General features: G+C 37.8%; 2 protein-coding genes and 1 long non-coding RNA gene across 6 annotated transcripts in view; 1 reads left to right on the top strand and 2 right to left on the bottom strand.

Annotated features, from left to right (window-relative positions):
- Positions 1-6,348, bottom strand: part of LOC127811021 (V-type proton ATPase subunit c''2-like) — a 35,453-nt gene extending 29,105 nt beyond the window's left edge. The window contains exons 1-2 of one of the 2 annotated variants that reach the window (XM_052350717.1): positions 6,191-6,348; positions 6,029-6,106 (exon numbers count right to left, since the gene is read on the bottom strand). In XM_052350717.1, coding sequence (XP_052206677.1) covers positions 6,029-6,106; positions 6,191-6,309 — 197 coding nt within the window. In that variant the 5' untranslated portion in view covers positions 6,310-6,348. The remainder of the gene's footprint in view (positions 1-6,028; positions 6,107-6,190) is intronic. The other variant, XM_052350709.1, reaches the window with a different exon arrangement.
- LOC127810934 (pleiotropic drug resistance protein 1-like) overlaps positions 1-22,104 on the top strand; it is a 31,530-nt gene that overhangs the window by 8,217 nt on the left and 1,209 nt on the right. Inside the window, exons 1-21 of one of the 3 annotated variants that reach the window (XM_052350570.1) lie at positions 15,302-15,839; positions 16,701-16,821; positions 16,910-16,998; positions 17,084-17,168; positions 17,255-17,414; positions 17,505-17,581; positions 17,705-17,758; positions 17,854-17,944; positions 18,033-18,334; positions 18,446-18,727; positions 18,850-19,166; positions 19,278-19,438; positions 19,554-19,657; positions 19,759-19,915; positions 20,024-20,131; positions 20,212-20,369; positions 20,633-20,965; positions 21,072-21,362; positions 21,459-21,542; positions 21,629-21,762; positions 21,870-22,097. In XM_052350570.1, coding sequence (XP_052206530.1) covers positions 15,514-15,839; positions 16,701-16,821; positions 16,910-16,998; positions 17,084-17,168; positions 17,255-17,414; positions 17,505-17,581; positions 17,705-17,758; positions 17,854-17,944; positions 18,033-18,334; positions 18,446-18,727; positions 18,850-19,166; positions 19,278-19,438; positions 19,554-19,657; positions 19,759-19,915; positions 20,024-20,131; positions 20,212-20,369; positions 20,633-20,965; positions 21,072-21,362; positions 21,459-21,542; positions 21,629-21,762; positions 21,870-22,097 — 3,662 coding nt within the window. In that variant the 5' untranslated portion in view covers positions 15,302-15,513. Of the gene's footprint in view, positions 1-15,301; positions 15,840-16,700; positions 16,822-16,909; positions 16,999-17,083; positions 17,169-17,254; positions 17,415-17,504; positions 17,582-17,704; positions 17,759-17,853; positions 17,945-18,032; positions 18,335-18,445; positions 18,728-18,849; positions 19,167-19,277; positions 19,439-19,553; positions 19,658-19,758; positions 19,916-20,023; positions 20,132-20,211; positions 20,370-20,632; positions 20,966-21,071; positions 21,363-21,458; positions 21,543-21,628; positions 21,763-21,869; positions 22,098-22,104 lie in introns of those variants that run through there. The other 2 variants (XM_052350586.1, XM_052350578.1) reach the window with 2 other exon arrangements.
- Positions 413-4,207, bottom strand: LOC127811041 (uncharacterized). Its single transcript, XR_008025623.1, has 3 exons — positions 3,589-4,207; positions 845-2,440; positions 413-633 (listed from the first exon to the last, which is right to left on the bottom strand). It is a non-coding gene; the product is annotated as an uncharacterized LOC127811041 (long non-coding RNA).

The raw sequence follows: 22,104 nt of genomic DNA, 5'->3' as shown, positions 1-22,104 counted from the left end.
CAGTTAGACAATGGTTCTCTCCCATCACATAAAGTACAAGATGGAACTTCCGAAAGTAAAAACCAAAAAGAAAAAAACTAACACAGAGAGAGAGAAAGAGACGAGTTTTTATCGAGTGTGATTTTGTTCACCCCCTTTAACGGGGTGACCATCACCCTCACTGCTTTTGTGAGAGCCGTTCCCCCACAAAAGCAGTGAGGGTGATGATCACCCCGTTAAAGGGGGTGAACAAAATCGCACTCGCTTTTATCCCCATGTCAAATACCCAAGCCATCCAAGCAGCTCTTTAACTCTGTCAACCCCTCGGCAGAAATGCTCCTGTGCACCCTTGAACGGGGAGCAACCAAATTGGGGGGAGGCTGAGACCGGAAGCAGACCACAACTGACAAATTGTCGCCACTCTTCCTCTACAACTAGATCCTTGCTACACACAACGGGATCATCGTGCTCCTGACGTCTTCGTCGTGCAAAATCCACTGCATTTTGGCTCATAAACAAGTCCCAGATTCCGTCACAGCCAATGATGAGGAATTCATCCTCCTCTGTAAGTCTCATGCTCATAAGTTCAGGCGCAAAGTGGCCCACCAGCAAGACCCTTTAATCCTTCCACGTGCCAGTCTCCGAAAGCACGAGCTGAAGGGCGGCAGCCAAAAACGCATCAAAAACACCAACTCAGTGTGAATCTATGCAAAGGTTTTATAATCAAAGCATTATTCAATAGAAAAATAGCACAGCGAAAGCATAAAACATACACAGCGAAAACCAAAATCGACCTCACAAGACTTGATATTCATCATCCATATGCAACAAAGGAAAACCCATGCCATATGGGATTTAGATATACCTTTCAAAGAAAGATCTGATGCCGGTTGCCCACACGGTGACTGCTTCCTCGCTGACCAACAATCTTCCAACAATCTCCTCGTTTGTTCCTCGTCCTTGCAAGCACTCAAGTGACCAGCCCGCCTCCACAAGCATAGAGGACTTGGTTGGTCCATGCCCGAACTACCACGGAACCCTCCAACAGATCCGTGCTAGGACCCTCTCGATGGAGGTGACCCAAAGCTGTGTGCAGTCCCTTCCTCAGTTGCTTGGTGGCTGTCCAACGATCTCTCTATGAGGGAAAGAGTGATGAAGAAGTTGTGTCAGCCAAGCCTGGAGCAAGAACGAGCAAGGCCACAACTCAAGCAAGGAAGAATAAGCGAACAGCAAGCAGGAGCCAGAGAAAAAATGGCAATGGAAAAAGAAAAACAAGGAAGAAGAAGACGCAGAAGGGAGCAGCTCGTGAACCTCCTCACCCTCTCAATCAATCTCTTCTCTTCTCTTCTCTTCTTCTCAACAACCCCTCTACCAACCCTTCTCTTCTCTCTTCTTGTAGTCCACGCCTCCACCTGCTTCTCATGCCTTGCCCATCACTTGCATCAGAGCAATAAATGCTCGGATGAGATAAAATAAGTGGCAAAAAATGATCGACAGAATGAGGAACCCGGTTGACCATTTTAAGGTAGTCAACTCTCCTTATGCATCGGTCAGCAGCATGCAAGCACCGGTCGACTGTTACCACTCCATGTACCTGTCAACAGCACAAGACCAATCAATAGCATGAGAGCACTGGTCGACCGCTCTATGTACCTGTCGACCGATTCTATCTGTCAAGCTCCAACTTTGTCCAAATGCCACTAAGGCCCTGCTATCCAATGGCAGCTTCCCATAACCATAGATCCACGAGTTTCACACACACAAGCAACCAACATCACTGACTAACAGCAACGAGGAAACCACCAATAACAATGAATCACTAATCGGCTACATTACTCGGTATGCGTGTGACTTTCTAGATTCACAACCATGTAACAATCAAGATACATCAACTCCTTAACGTCGGTCAATCCCCATCGACCTAACTAAAAGGATCTCTCCAAATCCTCATAGCACCCTGAAAGATCTTGAATATCCTCCAGACAAGACTCAGGACAATCCTAATGGAGGTCAATGGATTTTCAATCACAATCACCTACATGGATTACATAGGATGTTCGCCCCAACAAATGGAGGTCAATGGATCTCATCGACAAACATTTGCCTCTATACACCATTACACAGAGACCGCACATAAAACATTCTCACCTCTTACATCGGATAGTTCCGCTCAACAGCAAATCCCTGACACCAATGCACAAGACACTATGTCGCCTCTAGTCAAAGGACCAGATACACAATCGAGAGCCAACAACATATCATTAATCCTCAAGCCATGTGATATGTCGCAGGTGTCACATTCAGTGGATGTTTTTTCAATACCTACCCACATGTCTACTATTTGTACATGCAATGTAGCGTGTGACACACCACCCCATCTCATTAGCATCTCCATGCTAAACAATAGTAGTAGCCCATGTGCCGGTCGCAAACCAACTCCATCGCAGCCTCCATCGCAAACCTAGGTTGCACGGAAATGAAAACATGAGACGTTTCTGATAGGAAACAGAAACGCGGAAACAACAATTTTCCAAAACAGCATATAGGAGTTTTTTTGTAAATATAATTTTTAATATAGAAAATTATATGTTAGAGTATCTCACAGCTTTCCACTCTATTCTCTCAACCCAACCAGCTTCCTAACTCAAGAATATACTGATAACAAAGAACAGAAAAGAAAACAAAACATCCACACGAGAAAACAACAAGATTTATCCTAGTTCGGTCTTGAAATCCAAGACCTACATCCAGACTGCTTAGGAGCCACTGAAATCCACTATCTTGAAGCCACCAAGGATGATTACAACGAGTACTTAATCCCTCCCGCCCATATACACTGAAAGCTATAGGGAAAATAGGGAATACAAGCTAAGAACCAGCCACTCCCAACCTCTCGCACTCAATCCCAACTTAAGACAATAAACCGGAAACAATCTTTAACGATTTCTGGCACACTAAGACTCACACACTTACAAACCTATCCACGACCTCTATTTATAGGATATAGGGGTGGCGGAGCACAAGGAATAAAACTAACTAACAGCCTAACCGAATAACTAACACATAAAGCTGGCAGCCTTCTTCTAGAAACAGACCTTCTAGGAGAACAAATTAAGTCTAACACTAAATTAGGAATTAAAATATGTAGCAATACAAAATACATGATTACATTTAATCTAATCTAATACAAATGTTACAACATTATAAAAAATAGTTCAAACATAATACAAACAAATATAAACAATAAACATAAGTTTCATAATGCATTCAAACAACCATCAATAATATTTAGAAAGTTCTATCTATAATTTACATAAAACAATACTCAACAAATTGCAGTAAGAGTTAATGCAATTATCTACAATTTACTTAAAAACCATAATTGAAAAACCCCACCAAGAAAACCACAAATAATAAACCCACTAGATGAAAACATAAAACACTCAAAAACACCAAACACCATCTAAAAAGACCATGGATAACAGAAGTGCAGCCTCCGGCATCCAGTTCTAGCGAAGAATCAATTCACCTAGAAATGTTGGCTAAATTTTTTGATAAGGTATTTCAACACTCAAGTACCCAATTAAATCGGAATATAGATGAACTTACTCTTAGGCAATAGTCATAGGCATATATACACCAACTGAAGTAGAAAATCAGACGGAGAAAAAGAAAAGAAACAAGTCACCAGTGCAAATTCTAGGTCTTCCAAATAAAGAAGGAACGATCGGTGGCGAGAAAAAAAGATCTCGAGCTAAGGGAGCACCGGAGCAAATGGCGGAGGGCCGAGAAGGAATGACTGGAACCGAGGGAGCGCCGAAGCGAGAAGGCCAAGAAAGACTGGAAGCAAACGGTGGCGAAGGCGATCGAACTGGAAGCAATAGCTAGAAGAAGAAGAAGAAGAAAAGAGGGAAAAAAAGAGGCAGAGCTTTTTTTAGGGATTTGTGCCTCTACTGGGTAGCAATCGCCGGAAGCGTTTCTGGCCAAGTTTTCTAAATTTCGAAACGGCCTGCAATTTTTCGAAAATTACACAAACGACCCGAAAAAGGTTTCAAGCTGTTTTTCCCCGTTTTCATGCTTCACAATCACAAACCAACTCCATCACGTCGGAGGCGAACAACGACTGCTGCAAACCAACTCCCATATTCGTTGATGGCGACGGCTTCAATGGCAACGTGTGCGTGATGACAAACGACGGATCTGCTATCACGGGCAAAATCTAGAGACAAGAGACCACGGGCGAAATCTAGAGACAAGAGATAGAGAGAGAAAGATGGGGGAAGCAAGGAGAAGAATGTGGGATGGGGAAGAGAAGAGAGAGAGAGAAATGGGGGAGGTAGGAGGTTTTAGGGTAAATTTATTGAAAATAATAGTAATCAAACACCAAAAATTATAAAAGTACAATAATTTTTAGGTTAAAAATTAAGCCAATCAAACACTTTTAATTGATAATTTTTATATAAATAATTTTTAAGTAATTCAATTACCTAGAACTTATTTTCTTTTCATGCAAGTTTCATATTTGCAATCAAACGCATGCTTAGAGAATGTGTGAGAGAGAGAGAGAGAGATGAAGACATAAAAAAACAAAAAGAATCACAAAAAAAGGCAAGAGAATAAAGATTGTGACAAGCCCATCTGGGAGAGAGCGAGAGACCTAGCTTGGTGAATTAGGCGGAGGCAAGGGCATCGGCGTAGTATTCGTCGTTGTAACGGACAGGGAAGAGGGCGGTGTTGAGTTTCTAGAGCTCCATCAAGTTCTTGTCTCTCACTTCGTCCAATGAGATTAGAACCTCCCAACCTGCCCCTCTCTCTCTCTCTCTGTACAGTTACAAAGATGCAAAATCCAATTAGTACACAACACAATCTGCAATAAATGTTATTATTAATAATAATCATATGCGCAAAGAGAGAGAGAGAGAAAGAGACTACTTACAGATAAAACTTGCTTTATTAAGAGCTCCTATGCCTGCTTGGCCGGCCTTCTTGTGTGCTCTTTCCCTCTCCTGCTGCCCACATCCGCATGTTTATGCAGGCGAGGGCAAAGAGCGGATCAGCTGAGGAGAAACGACAGCGTTTTCATTTTCCTTTTAACCTCCCTGTAACATCTCTTTCATCAAAATTAGGCCCCTACCAATCATACATTGCCAATAAGAGATTACACTAGTTTTTTTTTATTAAAATTTAAATTCTTATAGGCATCACATATATTTATATGTTTACTTAATATAAGTAATTTATAAATTATTAAATTTATCTAATCAATATTTATTAATAAAAAAATCACTAAAGAGGTGTATAAAGAATAAAAACTTATTAACTTCTCACAAGAAATTTTAAGTAAATAACTATTATTTAATTACTCTCTTCTATTCAATAAAGTCAAAACAATGAAACTCAACCTTACTTAGAAGCTAATGCTAATGCACCAAAACCACTTAGAAGCTTTAGCTAATGCTAATGCACTAAAACTACTTACAATAAGCCACATTGCCATTGAAATTTGAAGAGGCCAATCACCAAAAAATCAACCCCCCCCCCCCCCCCCCCCCCCCCCCGGTGGCCAAAAAAAAAAAATTCACATCACTCAAACTGGATGTAGACTTGGACCATACCGTGAGACAAAAAAAGTCACTTGTAACTAGAGTTGCAGTACTAAATAAAAAACTGGTCCTATTCGTTTGATTTTTACCAGGAACCGAAGAAAAGTTTTGCAAACGTTTTCCAACTTTAAATTGAACAATGCATCCTCGACACAAAGTGCATTCAAAATTTAACACAAGAATGTTTCAGCATCAAAACATTCAATCTAGTGATCAGTAACAAAAGCAACAATTGTACAACAGCCGATGGTCTCCCTCCATCAAAAACATGGCATGATTCAATTCAGAGCTAATTAAAACTCACGACACATCTGAATTTAAAATTGATCATCAAATTGATTTCGGAATTAACTTGCCAACCTTGAACTTCAATGCAACAATTTAGCATCCAACCAGCATTATACAGTAGAGAATTCGTTAAATCGGAAGAGCTAGGGTTTTCTTACCTGATGAGATTCTTGGAGGTGATTCGTGGCGCTTTCATTGCCCCACCTATGAAACTACTGCCCGTAATGTAAATCCCCCTGGATACAAAAATTTCAAAATAAATCAAAAGCCTTAACTCCCTATGTCTCTAAGCATATGCGTGTATATTTAACACACAATACCAAGCAGCGCCGAGGACGGAGACGCCGATGGCTACGGCGATGCCGACGGCGGAGAAGGTGTAAGGAGAGATCTGCAACATGGCGCGAGACCACGAGGAGGTTGCATCAACCGCTCCCATTGTCGAAGAGCCTGAAATCGGTTCGAATTTTCGGTCGGTGTTTCTCTTTCCATCCAGAGGGAGATGGTCGGCGTAGTAAATATGGGCCACGAAGGCCCGACCCGGGACTGTTATTTCGCAAGAAGCCCATATTAAGATAATCATAAGACTACAGTTTAATTGGGTTGAAATCACGATTTCAACAGTATACGAGTTACATATATTTTTTTTTTTTTCCAATCAACATATTTTATTAGTAACAAAAATTATTAATTCTAAAATAAGATAATTTGAAAATTTTATAAATTAAGAATTCCCTTAATAAATTTTTTTCCTCTGGCCCACTTATCATGGGTTAGCCAAATTTGCAAAGAGGTTTTTGTAACTCTATTTTGAGAGTTAATGATTGACAATCAATAGTTATATTAATATATGGGTAGCATAATCACTTAATTATCCAACCAAACAAAGATAAAAGACTGTTAATGAACATAAAAAAATCTTAATGAGTCACCTCTTGTTGTCAAAGTACAATATGAGATTAGGGAAGGACAGAAGACCAGTGTGATGACTGACTATGTATCGTAAGGTACTAATTTGAAGTACATCTAAGATTTAGATACAGGTACTTGTAACCTTGTTTTTCAAGGTCTTTGTTGCATGACCATAGGTGACAATTACATCAAGAAAGGAACAAGAACAGTACTGGGTAAACAGAGGTGGGCCTTACAGTTTTGTTACTGTCAAGGAATTTGCGGAAGCATAATTCAGTCCTTCCATGTAGGTCGGCAACTAGGTGATGAGCTTGCCGTTCCATTTGACAAAGCTAAGAGCCACCCATCAGCTTTAACAACCAACAAGTACGGCATTCACAAGAAGGAATTGCTGAAAGCTTGCACGTCAAGAGAGTACTTGCTCATGAAGAGGAACACGTGATCCTCTTTATGTAATTTTCGGTAACCAAATTTGTAATTATATCATAAAAAATAAATGACAGGTTGAGTTTTTAATCTTTATGCAGGACGAATATCAAATTTATAACCCATCAAATTGAATCCGACATATTATTTATGTGATCGTTCGTTCGACCTATGTCTTTAAGTATTAAAGAATTCATTTTCTACATATTCATGATAGGATAGTGTAAGCAAGTGTCGTACTAAATGATTTAAACATCCATAATTGACTAAACAAATGCAGAACTAATGGTTGCACATCTCTGTTTCAGCTTATTCTTATGGCATTTATATATCAATGACAGTGTTTCTGAGAAGTGAGATGCCTAAGAAAACATTAGAAGATGGAGGAATTTACATGGGTGCCTTGTTCTTCACTCTCACTGCCATTATGTTTAACGTATGGGCTTTCAGAACTTTCCTTGAGCATCATGAAACTTCCTGTTTTTCACAAGCAAAGGGACTGCCTCTTCTTTCCCGATTGCCCACAATGATTCTCAAGATCCCAGTCTCATTTGTAGAAGTGCAAGTCTTGAGGTCCCCCGGGATTTTTCCAGAAACTTATTGGTATTGACTTGGAGGCGGGAGTGGGAGTTACAATAGAACAAACCTGTACTTACGTACATAAAGTGACCAATAGAACAAATCACGTGCTTTTTTTGATAAATTAAATGTCAGAACCTGTGCCTTACTATTATTAGGAGAGATAAACCTTATCCCAACCCACTCTTAAATAAATCATGATTTAATCTTCAAAAAATTTTGAACTTAAGACCTCTACTCTTTTTTGTATTTTTATTATATAAAAAAGATGATAACCTAATTCTTTACACTTATTCACCTTCTATCCTTTATGTTATAATTGTAATTATACTTAAATTGTTTCTTTCATCTCACCGCAAACACCGCTATATGTATATATTATATAATAATTCAGATATGTATATAAATAAATATTTCATTATTTTTTAGACATTACAAAATAAATTATTAACAAATCAACTTATCCTTGCAATCTTTAACTCTCACGGTCCAAAAATTGACCGACTTTAGTGGCTCGGTACCCTAAAAAATAATAACCATAATAATAATGGTGACTGTAATATCACCCGGAGTTTATTACTTAAGTCATTCGATTATATTATTTATTTAAATTACTTAATTTGGTAAACTTAGGTGTCACTGACAAGGACTGTAACCACCCAGCGTTTGTACTTGATTTCTTATTATTATTATTAATTGAATGATTAAGTCAAACTAGGAATTAACAGATTATTTGTTTATTGATTAAGTGACTGTTAGTTACTTACTGTTGTCCTTACGCACGATAAATAGATATATAATTTTTTAGATTTTGATATACAATGTTTTTTTTTTTTTTTACTTGAAGATATTTTATGTCAAAACAAATAGAGTCCTAATTTAAAATAATTATCTAAATACCCAGTGAATATTAGTGCATTTTTTTTGTCATTTTGTAAATTTATAACAAAAACTAACAAATGTTAATCAAACACTTCATACATTCATTTAACATTAATAAATACAATAATATATTACCCTCAAAGCATATGTCAAGTGGTCGACGAGTGGTACGTTATGTTGGAGTTAGTACCTGTAATGCCCCGTTTTCCCACAACAAGCGTTAACTCGAGATTTCGGGAATATATATATATATATATATATTCAACATCAAACACACAACATAAGTCTCTCAATACATATGCCTTCATCATAATCATTTCCCGTCAATCCCGATCGTACCTTCTTAGCATATCAAAATTTAATAATAAATAAACTAAGACAGGTATTAACAATCACATCAGCGGAAGCAAGATCGAAACCTCAATGATATATAACCGACAATTCCTTTACAATAACCAAATCGATGTTTCATATGAAAATATCAAAATATTACATAACCTCTGAACATCGTAATCATGGACAAAACCTACGAAAACTAAACATAGCCGCTACATCTCGATGATATTCTTTCCCTTGGCGCCACTACTTTCACCTGGAACGTTTGAATATTCCAGGAACATAGTCCAAATTAGATGCTGAATCATCTAAGTGAGAGTTCAAAAACTTTTTCAAGCAGATATGAATCATATACAAAATCGATAAATCCCGACATGCACCAGCCTAAGAGAATCCCACATAGCACTTAACCCTAACCGAAAAAAATGCAATCTTTCTAAAGGCGACACAACCACTTCGGCCCATTGGCAAAACAATCATGCTTAAGAGGGACAACATCGACATATGAACCCGGGAATCACCCCATTGTCATTGTTAGGCTTTATGCTCCAACTCAAAAGCAATCCAAAACCCAACGCAATCCTAGCCCAAAGAGTGTCACATCAGCACTATCCTCAGAATCGACGTCACCTCGGCATTAATGCTATCGCTCAAAGGAACCTGGGGTGGTGTCTACTCGCAGCCCCGCCACTTGAGCCAACAACCGGGGTGGTGTCCACTCTCAGCCCCGCCACTTGAGTCCCGTAGGGTGAAGTCCGTCTCAGCCCCGTCCCAAGTGGGTCACCTAGCATTAATCCTAGGTACGCATCCTGAGTGCTGTCACTCTGGGCTACGTCACAGGTTACCAACCCACGCCCTACATGGACAACACAAAACAAGCCAATGCCGAAAATTCATAACATGCATAAAAATCAACATCTCAATGTATGCAATTTACCGTACGAAATTCAATGCATGTGTAAATAACTTGTTTGGATAACCATAATAAACCAAGCCATAGGGATGAACATTCACAGTAAACCATTCACATGTCGCTTAAAATCTTTCGGGTAGAACCACTCACAAGTCAAAACAAAGTTGGGGGCGAACACTCACTTTGTAATTCAACTTTCTTGAAGAGCGCGAGTTGCCTCGATTTGCGTGTCTGTCTCGGTTTGTGTGCCTAGCCTCGATTCTCGCGCCTGACGCTCTTATACTTTAACCTCGAGCTTCTACGATACCCTAGTCATCACGTTTGTTCAAAATCATATCAATATCTATTTTTCCAATTTTTTCATAATTTCTTCCTATTTTCTTTATATTTCTCCTCAAAAATTCTAATAAATGCCTACTCAAGATTTTTCCTTGATTTCTCTTCATAACAATTCATAAATAATTAATTCCTAACTCCCAAAATTTTCTAAGGATTTTCTAATTCCTCTTCCTATTTTTTATAAGTCGTATTTATTTTGAAAATTACAAAATGACTATTTTCTCCAACATTTTTCTAAATTTTCTTGCATCATAATTCATAATTTAATTTTCTTAAAATAATAAAAAAAATTGAAATTACATGAGGTCTCACGCTCCCTCACGCGCGGGCGTGTGGCTGACTGGTTTGGGCTGGTGCGTGGCAGTCACGCGCCACTTTTTTCAACCTTGAGCCGGCCGCCGGTGGTTGCTCCGATCACCACGAAACGGGTACCGCCTGAAAGCCCATGAAGATTTGATCCTAGCCCCACCGGTTTCAAGCCGAAAGGACGCCGGAAAGTGCTTTAAAACTTGAGTTGCAGGTCTCGGTGGCGGTCCGCCTAGAGCTTTTCCGGCCACCTTCGAAACACCCTCAAACCTACTCCAAAACGCCTCAAATCGATCCCAAAATGATCCTTGACTCATAGAGACCAAAAGCCCTCTATTAAAGCTCCAAAAATCGTTCAAAAACGAGCTCGATTTGGTGTTTCCTTCTCGGCCGAAACCCTTGGCTATTTATAGTCAAAATCCGCCCCTACGTGGCCGATCTCCGGCCAAGGCTTCTTCCCCATGCTTCCTAGACCACCCTAGGCCACTCCCTGACGACCCTAGGCTGCCCAAATCGTCGGAAAATCAGGCCAAAATCTCGGCCAAATCTGCCATGTACGTGCGAAATTTCTGAAAATTACAGTTAAGCCCCCATGAAATTTTGTTTTGTATTTTGGTCCTTATCCTCAAGCCCCTGATCTTTCTAACACTCTCACTAAGACCCTCAAGATTATTATTTCTCATTTCTCCCTTGAAACTTTCAAAAAATTGCCGTTTAGACCTCCCTCGAGTAATTTTTAAAAAATTACACTTAGGCCCGACTGATTTATTTGACCTCAAATCCACTCGATTCAACCTAGAACCACTTAAGGGTTGTTTTATACATTGAATACTAGTCCTTGGCACTCTCCGTTGACTTTTTGGACGTCGTTTACAGCAATTCGGTAATACGACCTAATTGGCAGTTGTATTTTTGCTGTACCAAAAACTGTTCCCTATCTCATTTCTTTTATCACTAAAAATCATAATTTTAATTGCTCGTCGATACTATACCATTTTCCTTGGCTATCTAGGGTCTGAGGTACTCCCTCTGATTAATTTGATCGTCCAAAGCTGTGTTAGTGTGTCCTATAGTCTTATTTTTCCCAAAATTCCAATTATGCCCTTTATCAAATATCATTTTTATCCTCAAAATTATTCTCGGGTGTTACAGTACCAGTAGATTATGAGTTCGATACTTGGTCTAGACAAGGGTCAAAAGTCCATTTGTAATTTATTTCATCTGTCGAAATTGAAAACACAAGCTGTGGAAGACCCAAGGACAATAATTCTAAATATAATAATATATTTAATTACTAAATATTATTCTTGAGATGATGTCCTGCGATCATACCCTTTTAATGACTAGAAGATAAATTCGGATATTATCCACCGGTGGTTGCGTTGGGAGAGGCTTCGAACCTGAAGATTAGGTTTGTCCACCTCTCCCAACTGACTATTGAGGCCATCCCATGTTAAATATTTAGTAATAATATTTAATTACTAAATATATTATTCTTATTAACACTATTTGGCTGCTTTAAGTAACGCCAAAATAAGCCCTAATTAGTGGATTGTGGGGGTAACCTAAAAGCACGTGGGACATGTCACTAACCCACCTGCGTTGCAACTTTAATGCCTCATCATGTCCTCACAGCAAGTGCGAATTTCCCCATTATTTTTTTTAAAAAAAAAATATTATTGATACGTCATTATATATATCTCAAGCTACACAATAATGTACTGATATCTAAAATATTCTTATAAAAAATTTAGTAAAACTAGTTACATACAAGTATAATAATCCTGACATTATTTGAATCTCCCATCTTGATTCAAAGAGAAAAATTGAATAACTAAAACAATATAAACGTACCTAATGAATCCATTGTTGTTATGCTAATTGAACGGGTATTTAATCTTCCAATTTTGATACATAGATCTCTCAAGAATTCTCTGTTGATATGGGGATGCAGAGAAAAATAAATCCACGTACAAAATAGGAACCATGACCCCTTTATTTGCAATTACTAATTTTGATAACTGCATCCAACGGTTGACAAAGTTAGTACTTTCAAATTGCCCCTTCATCAATTTGGAAATATTAGTTTGTTCTCTACACATTAAATCCATAACAGTTTAATACTTAATAGTCAAAAATTACTGAAATAGATCACTTTTATTTGATTAAAATTTCAGATAGCATTACACATTTAAAAATATATTTATGATTCTATATATTAAATCATTTATTTTCAACGACCCTTACTAAAAATGATAAGATTTAGTGAAATGAAAAAATATTTATATTATTTATATATCTTATATAACCTAAAATATACGTAAACGATTTACGAATTGCAGGAAAATGGCTGGGAAAGCAAACCTCAACACGGCGAATGATGCGATTCGATGGTCAAGGGTCACGTAATCCCATGTGCTCCGTTCCTTTCGGGAGCTTTAATTAAAAAAATTGCACTTTGATAGATGGATGGAATTGCGGACCCACCCGAGGAGACCGACAACTCCAAGCTTTGTCACTAATTTTCGACTCTTGCAATTATTCAAGCAACTGTTGAATGCTTATCTTTAACTTGCTTGCATGCACGCAAATAAAAATAAGAAGTAAATATAATACGAAATAATAATAATAATAAAACGTCATTTTTTATAATATTACAAAATATTTTTACAATTATAAAAATAATTTATTTTTATTTTTTTTGATATTTTGAAAATGACGAAATGGTGCCCCTAAAATTGCATGTTAATCCCTAAAAATTGCTACTTGTAGATAAGAGTGCAGTTTTGAAATGATGTAATAATGACGTATTTAGAACTAATTATATTTAATTGTTATCTTCTAGATTAGATGAATTAAGAAAAAAGAAAATAAATTTTGCTGACAAATATTATTTTATTTGTGCATTCCTTAAAGTTGTTACACTTCCCCTTCTCTCTCACCTTTCTCTTTCTTTATTTCTTTCTGTTTTTGGTAAATGATAACTTAAAAAGGTGGAGATGTGACTGGCAGCAGCCAAGAAAGTGGAAATGGAAAATCTTCCTTCATTCACTCACTCACTCACTCAAGGTGTAAGTTTAATTTGTGTCCACTGCTTCGAATCTCACCCATTCATTAAAGTTGCTGAAGTGAAAAAGACTCAAACCACTAACTTTAAGTTAAAAAGTTCGAATGTTTAAATAATAAAAATATATAAATATAAAAAATAAAATATATATTTAATGTATAAAAATATATAAGTATGTAACTAACTTTTGTTTAATAAATTATTTCTAAACTAATATTTGGTTTTTTAAATTTTTTCATTTGGTGCATTGAACAATAAGTTAAATTTTGAGTTGTGACTTGAAATAATATTGAATTAAATAATAGTAAAAGTTATGATTAATAATAATATCATCAATTATATAACGTTTTTTAAAAAAATAATAAAAATCATATATTATTATCTTCCCAAATTAATACTCTTTTGAATAAAAATATAACACATCATTGATACGCGCATGAGATATAGCATTTCTCTATTGAATTGGACCATTTACCTATTTTAAGATTGTCACCCAAACGGGTCATCATCATGTCGCCAGCTTGGCATAAAATTTAAGTCTGATTTTATAATAGAAAAATATTATTAGTATATCTGTATGTATATCTTAAGTTACATAAAGGTGTATTAATGACAAATAAGTTCCTCATGAGGAGCGTGAGGTGCATGTGAAGTGAAGAATATTTTGATCATAATATTCCTTTATGTATTTTAAAATGTACAAAAGTGATATACATCTAGCATTATTTTAATTAATATGGTTTTAATCAGTTGTTTAAGTAATATAATAATAATATTAAATTGCATGATTTGTGCGGTTGAAGCAACCTTCCAAATACTACAGTTTATGTTACTTCTCTCTTTAGTATGTATATATATATTAGTATACTTCTTTTTACTTAAAATTTTAAGTAAATAAGAAAATTTACTCAAAACCTCCCTCTTTGGTTATTCCAACCATGAGCAAATCTTATACATTGCTAAAACTTTTTTTTTATTAATTTATAAGCTTTAATTAATTCATTTGCTTAAATTTATAGACAATAATAATATTAACAATCGAGCTGACTAATCAAATAATTAATTTTTCATTCTCTGTATTATTATTATTATTATTATTATTATTAATTTGGTCAATCCATTATTGCTTAATCACATGAACCGAAGATGTTTACTTAAAAAGAAGAAAGTGAAAGTGACGGCGACAATGCGTCATGACTTGGTTGGAAAGGGTCGATTAAAATAATTAAAAAAAAATTAAGTGACATTATTTTATAGTTTAGAGCAATTGCTAAAAGTCAAAGAGAGCATGCATGTAATTTAGCTAAATGTCAGGGGACATGAATGTAAAAGTAAAAAAAGTGAATGAATGAATGATTGAATAAAACAACAGTTACAATATGATGAAAGAGTTTAGGGACAGAGAGTCAAAAAAATAAATAAATATAATAACGCATTATCTCATTATTTATTAATTTTATTATTTGAGCACAACACCCTTTTCAAATTTTTTATATATTCTGAGCCAGCCAGCCAGCCTGTTAATATTTACAAAAAAAAAAAAAAAACTTTATTTTATTTTGTTATTAAATTCTTTCTTATAAAAACTTTGAGTTTTGCAATATTACCATTATTGCCCTCACCCTTTGGCCAACCTCCACCTCGAATATCCTCCTATTCCCTGTGTATCTTCTGGGGATTGCCAGTTGCCAGTTGCCAGTTGCTTGTCAGTTTCGCCACTTCATCTTCATGTTGATCGCAATTCAAACGTTGAATCATCCTTAACAAAAGTCCAATTCCACTGCGATTTTGCAGCCTTAATATGCCATCAGACTAAACACTCCTCCAATAAAAACCCCTCTGTTCTTGAGCTCTGAGCTTCAAGAGATTCAAGCTTTCCGGGAATGGAGAGCTCCGATCACGTATTCAAAGTGAATAGCATAAGATTGAGCAACTCCAGCATATGGAGGAACAGTGACCGGGACGTTTTCTCGAGGTCTTCTAGGCAAGAAGACGAAGAGGACGCGCTGAAATGGGCGGCTCTGGAGAAGCTTCCGACCTTTACGAGGCTGAGGAAAGGAATTCTGACCGAAGAAGAAGGGCAGCTAAGGGAAATCGACGTCACGAAGCTAGGGCCGCTCGAGAGGAAGAATGTGCTGGAGAGGCTTGTGAGGATTGCAGAGGAGGATAATGAGCGCTTCTTGTTGAAGCTCAAGGAAAGAATGGACAGGTGAGTTTGGAAAAAAAAAAACACTCAAGTTTAGATTGTATTTCGGTAAGGTTGCTCCTTTGTGAATTGAAGGTTATGGTTTCTGAGTTATCTAAACAGCCTCTTTGCAAAGCAAGGATAAGGTTACCTAAAAAGACAACTCTCCGAAACTTCACAAAGCAAGGAAGCCCGCAACCCCATTTCTTCTTTTTTTTTCGTCTGGGTTGATTGGTGAGTCGGGTTTCCTGTGTTTTTCCTCTGTTCTTGGGAGCTTTTTTCTGGAGACCCTACTTGCTTTGGTTTCTAGCTGTTGTTTTAGGAATTTATCTTGCTTCCAGTGAACTGAACTGGGCTGTTTGTAAAGTTGGGTTTCATGTGTTTTATAACTGCTTCCTTTGACTTTGCCCGCTCTTCAAAAATTGGTCATAAATCCTGTAGAACTTATCTGGGTCTTTTTTTTTTTTTGTAAATTTGGGTTCATGTGTTTTATGAATTTTTACTTACTTTGGCTTTGCCTGCCCTTCAAAATTTGGTCTTAATTTCTGTAAAACTTATCTAGTCTTTTTTTTTTTTTTGTCAATTTGAGGTTTATGTGTTTTATGAATTACTTACTTAGGCTTTCCCTGCTCTTCAAAAATTGGTCTTAATTCCTGTAAAACTGATCCGGGTTATTTGTAAAGTTGGGTTCATGTGTTCTATGAATGAATTATTTTGGGTTTTCCTGTTCTTCAAAAAATGGTCTTAATTCCAGTAAAACTGATCTGGCTTGTTTGTAAATTGGGGGTCTCTTTTTGTTTTTCCTCCGTTCTTGCAAGCACTTTTGCCTTTTTCTCCTATGGTGAGCTAATTTGGCTTTTGCCTGGTCTCTGAAAATTGGTACAGAGTTGGAATTGATATTCCCACAATCGAAGTCCGGTTCGAGCATCTAAATGTTGAAGCAGAAGCTTATACCGGCAGTAGAGCACTGCCAACAGTTCTCAATTTCCTAATCAATATGATAGAGGTACATTTTCTCTTTTAGATATCAAAGAGACCATATATTTTTTTAATTGAAAATTAACCTTCCAAAACTGTGTTTTATCTTTGTGAAGGGATCCTTGAATTATCTGCATATTCTTCCTAGTAGGAAGAAAGCATTCACAATCCTTAATGATGTTAGTGGAATCATCAAGCCGGGCAGGTAAGAAGCGAAAAAAATATTGACACGACATATTCTGAATTCATCCCGTTCGGTTTTGAGTACATCGAACCATTTTGATCTGCAGGATGACCTTGCTTTTAGGTCCACCAAGTTCTGGAAAGACTACCTTGCTGCTAGGTTTGGCCGGGAAACTTGATCCGGATCTAAAAGTAAGAGAATACGATTTGGATTCTTGACAGGTGCATTATCTATTCTTAGTTCTTAAGAAAATGAACTGAAAAAAAAAAAATTGCAGGTTTCAGGAAGAGTAACATACAATGGGCATGGAATGAATGAGTTTGTTCCACAGAGGACATCGGCTTATATAAGTCAACATGATGTTCATATAGGAGAAATGACAGTGAGAGAAACATTGTCTTTTTCAGCAAGATGTCAAGGGGTTGGAGGCCGTTACGGTCAGTTAATTCTCCCATATCAGTATTAGCTTGTAAATATTTATGGAGGGCTTGAATCATATGGTTCAAAATTTGGAAAAAAATATGCAGAAATGCTGAAAGAGTTGAATAGGAGGGAAAAGGAAGCAAACATTAAGCCGGATGCAGATCTTGATGTATATATGAAGGTAACTGAATGGCTGAGTTTTTTTGGGGGGGGGGGAGATAGAAAGCATTTCTCCGAACTTAATTAATTCTTGTGAATTCTTTCATTTTTTATAGTATCTAACTGTAGTCTTGTAATCATTCAGGCAATATCAATTGAGGGGCAGAAGACCAATGCAGTCATAGACTATGTTCTTAAGGTGCTTTTTCAAAAATTTAATTGACCTGCTGAGAAGTCTTGGGAAATTAATCGTGCAAAACTCTTTATATCCGATCTGGTTTTCTAAATTCACAGATTCTGGGACTGGAAATTTGTGCTGACACTATGGTGGGGGATGACATGATGCGAGGCATTTCTGGTGGGCAGAAAAAACGAGTCACGACAGGTAAAAAGACACGGAGAGCAGATTTTGAAAACAAAACAAAATGGCACCAAAAAGGAACGCTTAAGAAATTTGATCGAATGTGAAACAGGGGAGATGCTAGTTGGACCGTCAAGAGCACTCTTCATGGACGAGATATCAACTGGCCTGGACAGTTCTACGACTTTTCAGATTGTGAACTCGCTCAAGCAGATAGTTCACATCCTTCAAGGAACTTGTGTTATCTCCCTTCTTCAGCCGGCACCAGAAACTTACGACTTGTTTGATGACATAATTCTCCTCTCAGATGGCCAAGTTGTATACCAAGGCCCCCGTGAAAATGTGCTAGAGTTCTTTGAACACATGGGATTCAAGTGTCCAGAAAGGAAAGGAGTTGCAGACTTTCTTCAAGAAGTAATTTCTTTATCCTAAACTCAAAATGTTTCCTCTATTATTTTCCAAGAATTCTCTTCATGGTTTAGCTGTGACTGGAATCTGAACTCATATGTTCTGTGCAAATGACAGGTTACATCCAGGAAAGATCAAGAGCAGTACTGGATGCGGAGAGACGAGCCTTACCGTTTTGTAACTATCAAGGAATTTGCAGAAGCATTTCAGTCGTTTCCTGTTGGCATGAAACTGGGCGATGAACTTGCTGTCCCGTTTGACAAATCCAAAAACCACCCTGCAGCTTTAACAGCTAAGAAGTATGGTACCAACAGCAAGCAACTGTTTAAAGCTCTCGTATCCAGGGAGTTACTGCTGATGAAGAGGAACTCATTTGTATACATATTCAAGATGACTCAAGTGAGTAAACATTGGTGGATAACTCGGGGAGTTTTCTGCTGAGATCACAGAATGCCTACAGTAGAAAATGGTTGAGAAAATTCAAACTACTGATTTTATTTTTTTTTGGTTCCTTTTTTCAGCTTGTTATAGTGGCATTGATTACAATGACAGTATTTCTACGGACAAAGATGCCCAAGAGAAACGTAACAGATGGTGGAATTTACATGGGTGCTCTGTTCTTTACGATCACGGTGCTCATGTTTAATGGCTTTGCAGAGATGGCCTTGACCATCCTGAAACTTCCTGTCTTTTACAAGCACAGAGATCTTCTTTTTTTCCCTGCTTGGGCCTATGCTCTACCTGCATGGATCCTCAAGATCCCGTTATCAGTTGTAGAAGTTGGCCTTTGGGTGTTCTCAACTTATTATGTCATAGGCTTTGATCCATTTGTTGGAAGGTAACATATAACTCAACTTTCAGGCTTTGGTTCAACATTTTCATTTTGTGACCTTATAGCATTTTTATTTTTCTCTTTACAAGTAGAAACCGATCGGTTTATTAATGCCAGGCTGTTCAAAATGTACCTCCTGCTCCTTTTGCTTAACCAGACAGCTGCTGCACTGTTTCGACTCATTGGATCTGTAGGCCGTAATATGATTGTGGCAAATGTGTTTGGTTCTTTTGTATTACTTACAGTTCTTGCCTTGGGAGGATTTATCTTGTCGAAAGGTATGGGAAGTTCAAATAGAAATTGGCATGCAGAGTACCCATGATTGCACACTTGTATTTTCTTGTCATTTTCGTCACTTAATTTTAATTCTAATAACTACTTTCACTCCTTCAGACAATATAAAGAAGTGGTGGATTTGGGGTTATTGGATATCACCATTGATGTATGGCCAGAACGCTATAGCGGTGAATGAATTTCTTGGGCACTCTTGGAGCAAAGTAAGCCTAACCTTTAATGAAGGTGGACTGTAAATAATTTTGAGTAAGATTATCTGAAACTAACATATATTTATATATATATATATATATTTGCGTTATAGGTTCTTCCAGGTTCCACTGAAACATTAGGAGTATCTGTGTTGAAGTCTCGCGGTATATTCACTGAAGCACGCTGGTACTGGATCGGGGTCGGAGCTCTGATTGGTTACATTTTCCTGTTCAATGGCCTTTTCATTCTGGCACTTACATATCTCAACCGTAAGTAATCAATGTTTTGAATTTTGAACGATTTAATTTTTTACATTCACAATGCCAGATCAAGTTTCTTTCGATTAAACTTCTACTAAAAATGTCAGTTTGATGCAGCATTTGGGAAGCCACAGGCCGTTCTGCCTGAGGAGACGTTGACTGAGAGAAGTGTTGGCAAAGCTGGACAGTCCATCGAGCTATCATCAAGGGGAAAAAGCTCTTCGGGTAACTCAAATGTTCTCTTCTTACAAATTTCCAATTTGGCAGTTTCTAGCCGTTCACGTTCTTGTTTTGTAATTCTGCAGAAAAGGGAGATGAGATTCAAGGAAGTGCAGCATCAATGTCTTCAAGAGCAGGCAGCCTTAGTGAAGTTACCCAGAAGAAGAAGCAGGGAATGATTTTACCTTTCCAACCCCTTTCCATTGCTTTTGAAGATGTCAGATATTCGGTAGACATGCCTCAGGTATTGTCAATTTTGGGTCAAGTTGATATAACAGTTGTTTAAATTCAAGACGCGGGATGAAATCCTAGATTATGCAATAAACATTCCTAACAATGCTTACGCTTTGGGTTCTCGCATAAATTCATTCTCAACAGTCTCCAAATTTAAAACCAGAACTCTTAAGCAAAATTATCTTCACAAACGTGAGAACTAACTCATGGGCCACAAGTGTCTGCATTGCTGACCAGCTTGGACTAGTACTGAATTGGTTCCTGGAATTGCAGGAAATGAAAGCTCAAGGCATAGCTGAGGAGCGGCTAGAACTTTTGAAAGGTGTCAGTGGTGCTTTTCGGCCTGGAGTTCTTACAGCTCTAATGGGTGTAAGTGGGGCTGGTAAGACTACTCTGATGGATGTCTTGGCTGGTAGGAAAACAGGCGGATACATTGAAGGAAGGATCATGATCTCAGGATATCCAAAGAAGCAAGAAACATTTGCTCGGGTATCTGGATACTGTGAGCAAACCGATATCCATTCTCCTCATGTTACAGTTTATGAGTCCTTGGAGTATTCTGCATGGCTTCGGTTGTCTCCTGAAGTTGATGCTGCCACCAAGAAGGTGAGTGAGTCCTGATCGTTTGAATCAAACACAAGCATGCACAATACTTTATATTCTATTTAGGCATGTTAAACCACTGGTTCTAAACCTAAAGGATCAACTGCAGATGTTTGTTGACGAGGTGATGGAGCTCGTTGAGCTGACCTCATTAAGGAATGCACTCGTTGGATTGCCTGGTGTCAATGGTCTTTCCACTGAACAACGAAAGAGGCTGACAATTGCAGTTGAGCTTGTGGCCAACCCCTCCATAATATTTATGGACGAGCCAACCTCAGGGCTCGATGCCAGAGCTGCTGCGATAGTGATGAGAACAGTGAGAAACACAGTGGACACAGGGCGAACTGTGGTGTGCACCATCCACCAGCCAAGCATTGACATATTTGATGCTTTTGATGAGGTAGGTTTCTTCCTTTCTAAGGATCCAAATTCCATTTGCCTAGTCTAGTTTCTGATTTCTTAAGAGAACTAAAGAACCACCATTTTGGAAATGCAGCTGCTGCTTCTAAAACGGGGAGGCGAAGAAATCTACGTTGGTCCATTAGGCCGCCAATCTTCCCATCTGATCAAATACTTCCAAGTAAGGCTGTTGTAGACTTGAGAGATCACTCGAAATTTCACATTTCTTATCAAGTACTAATTACTACTCTGGTTTATTTCAATTAGGGAGTCAATGGAGTTAGTAAGATTAAAGATGGATATAATCCCGCAACCTGGATGTTGGAGGTGACTTCACTTGCACAAGAGTCAATTCTTGGGGTTAACTTTGCTGAAGTCTACAAAAACTCAGAACTACACAGGTATGGGCATCTTACATGCTCAAAACAAAGTTTTGAGATGCGATAACCATCGATAAGTTTAAACCATTTCATAGCTAACTGTTAACTCTGAATGTTGATTCAATCAGGAGAAACAAAGAGCTAATCAAGGAACTCAGCACCCCTCCCCCGGATTCGCAAGATCTCTACTTCCCCACCCAATTTTCCCAATCTTTCTTCACCCAGTGTATGGCATGCCTGTGGAAACAGCGCTTGTCCTACTGGCGAAACCCATCCTACACTGCCGTGAGATTCTTGTTTACAACCTGCATAGCTCTGATGTTCGGGACAATGTTCTGGGATCTTGGCACGCGAAGGTACATC

This window comes from Diospyros lotus, chromosome 1 (assembly GCF_014633365.1).
Source record: "Diospyros lotus cultivar Yz01 chromosome 1, ASM1463336v1, whole genome shotgun sequence".
Classification (NCBI taxonomy): Eukaryota; Viridiplantae; Streptophyta; class Magnoliopsida; order Ericales; family Ebenaceae; genus Diospyros; species Diospyros lotus.
This window is presented reverse-complemented; position numbering and strand designations above follow the sequence as displayed.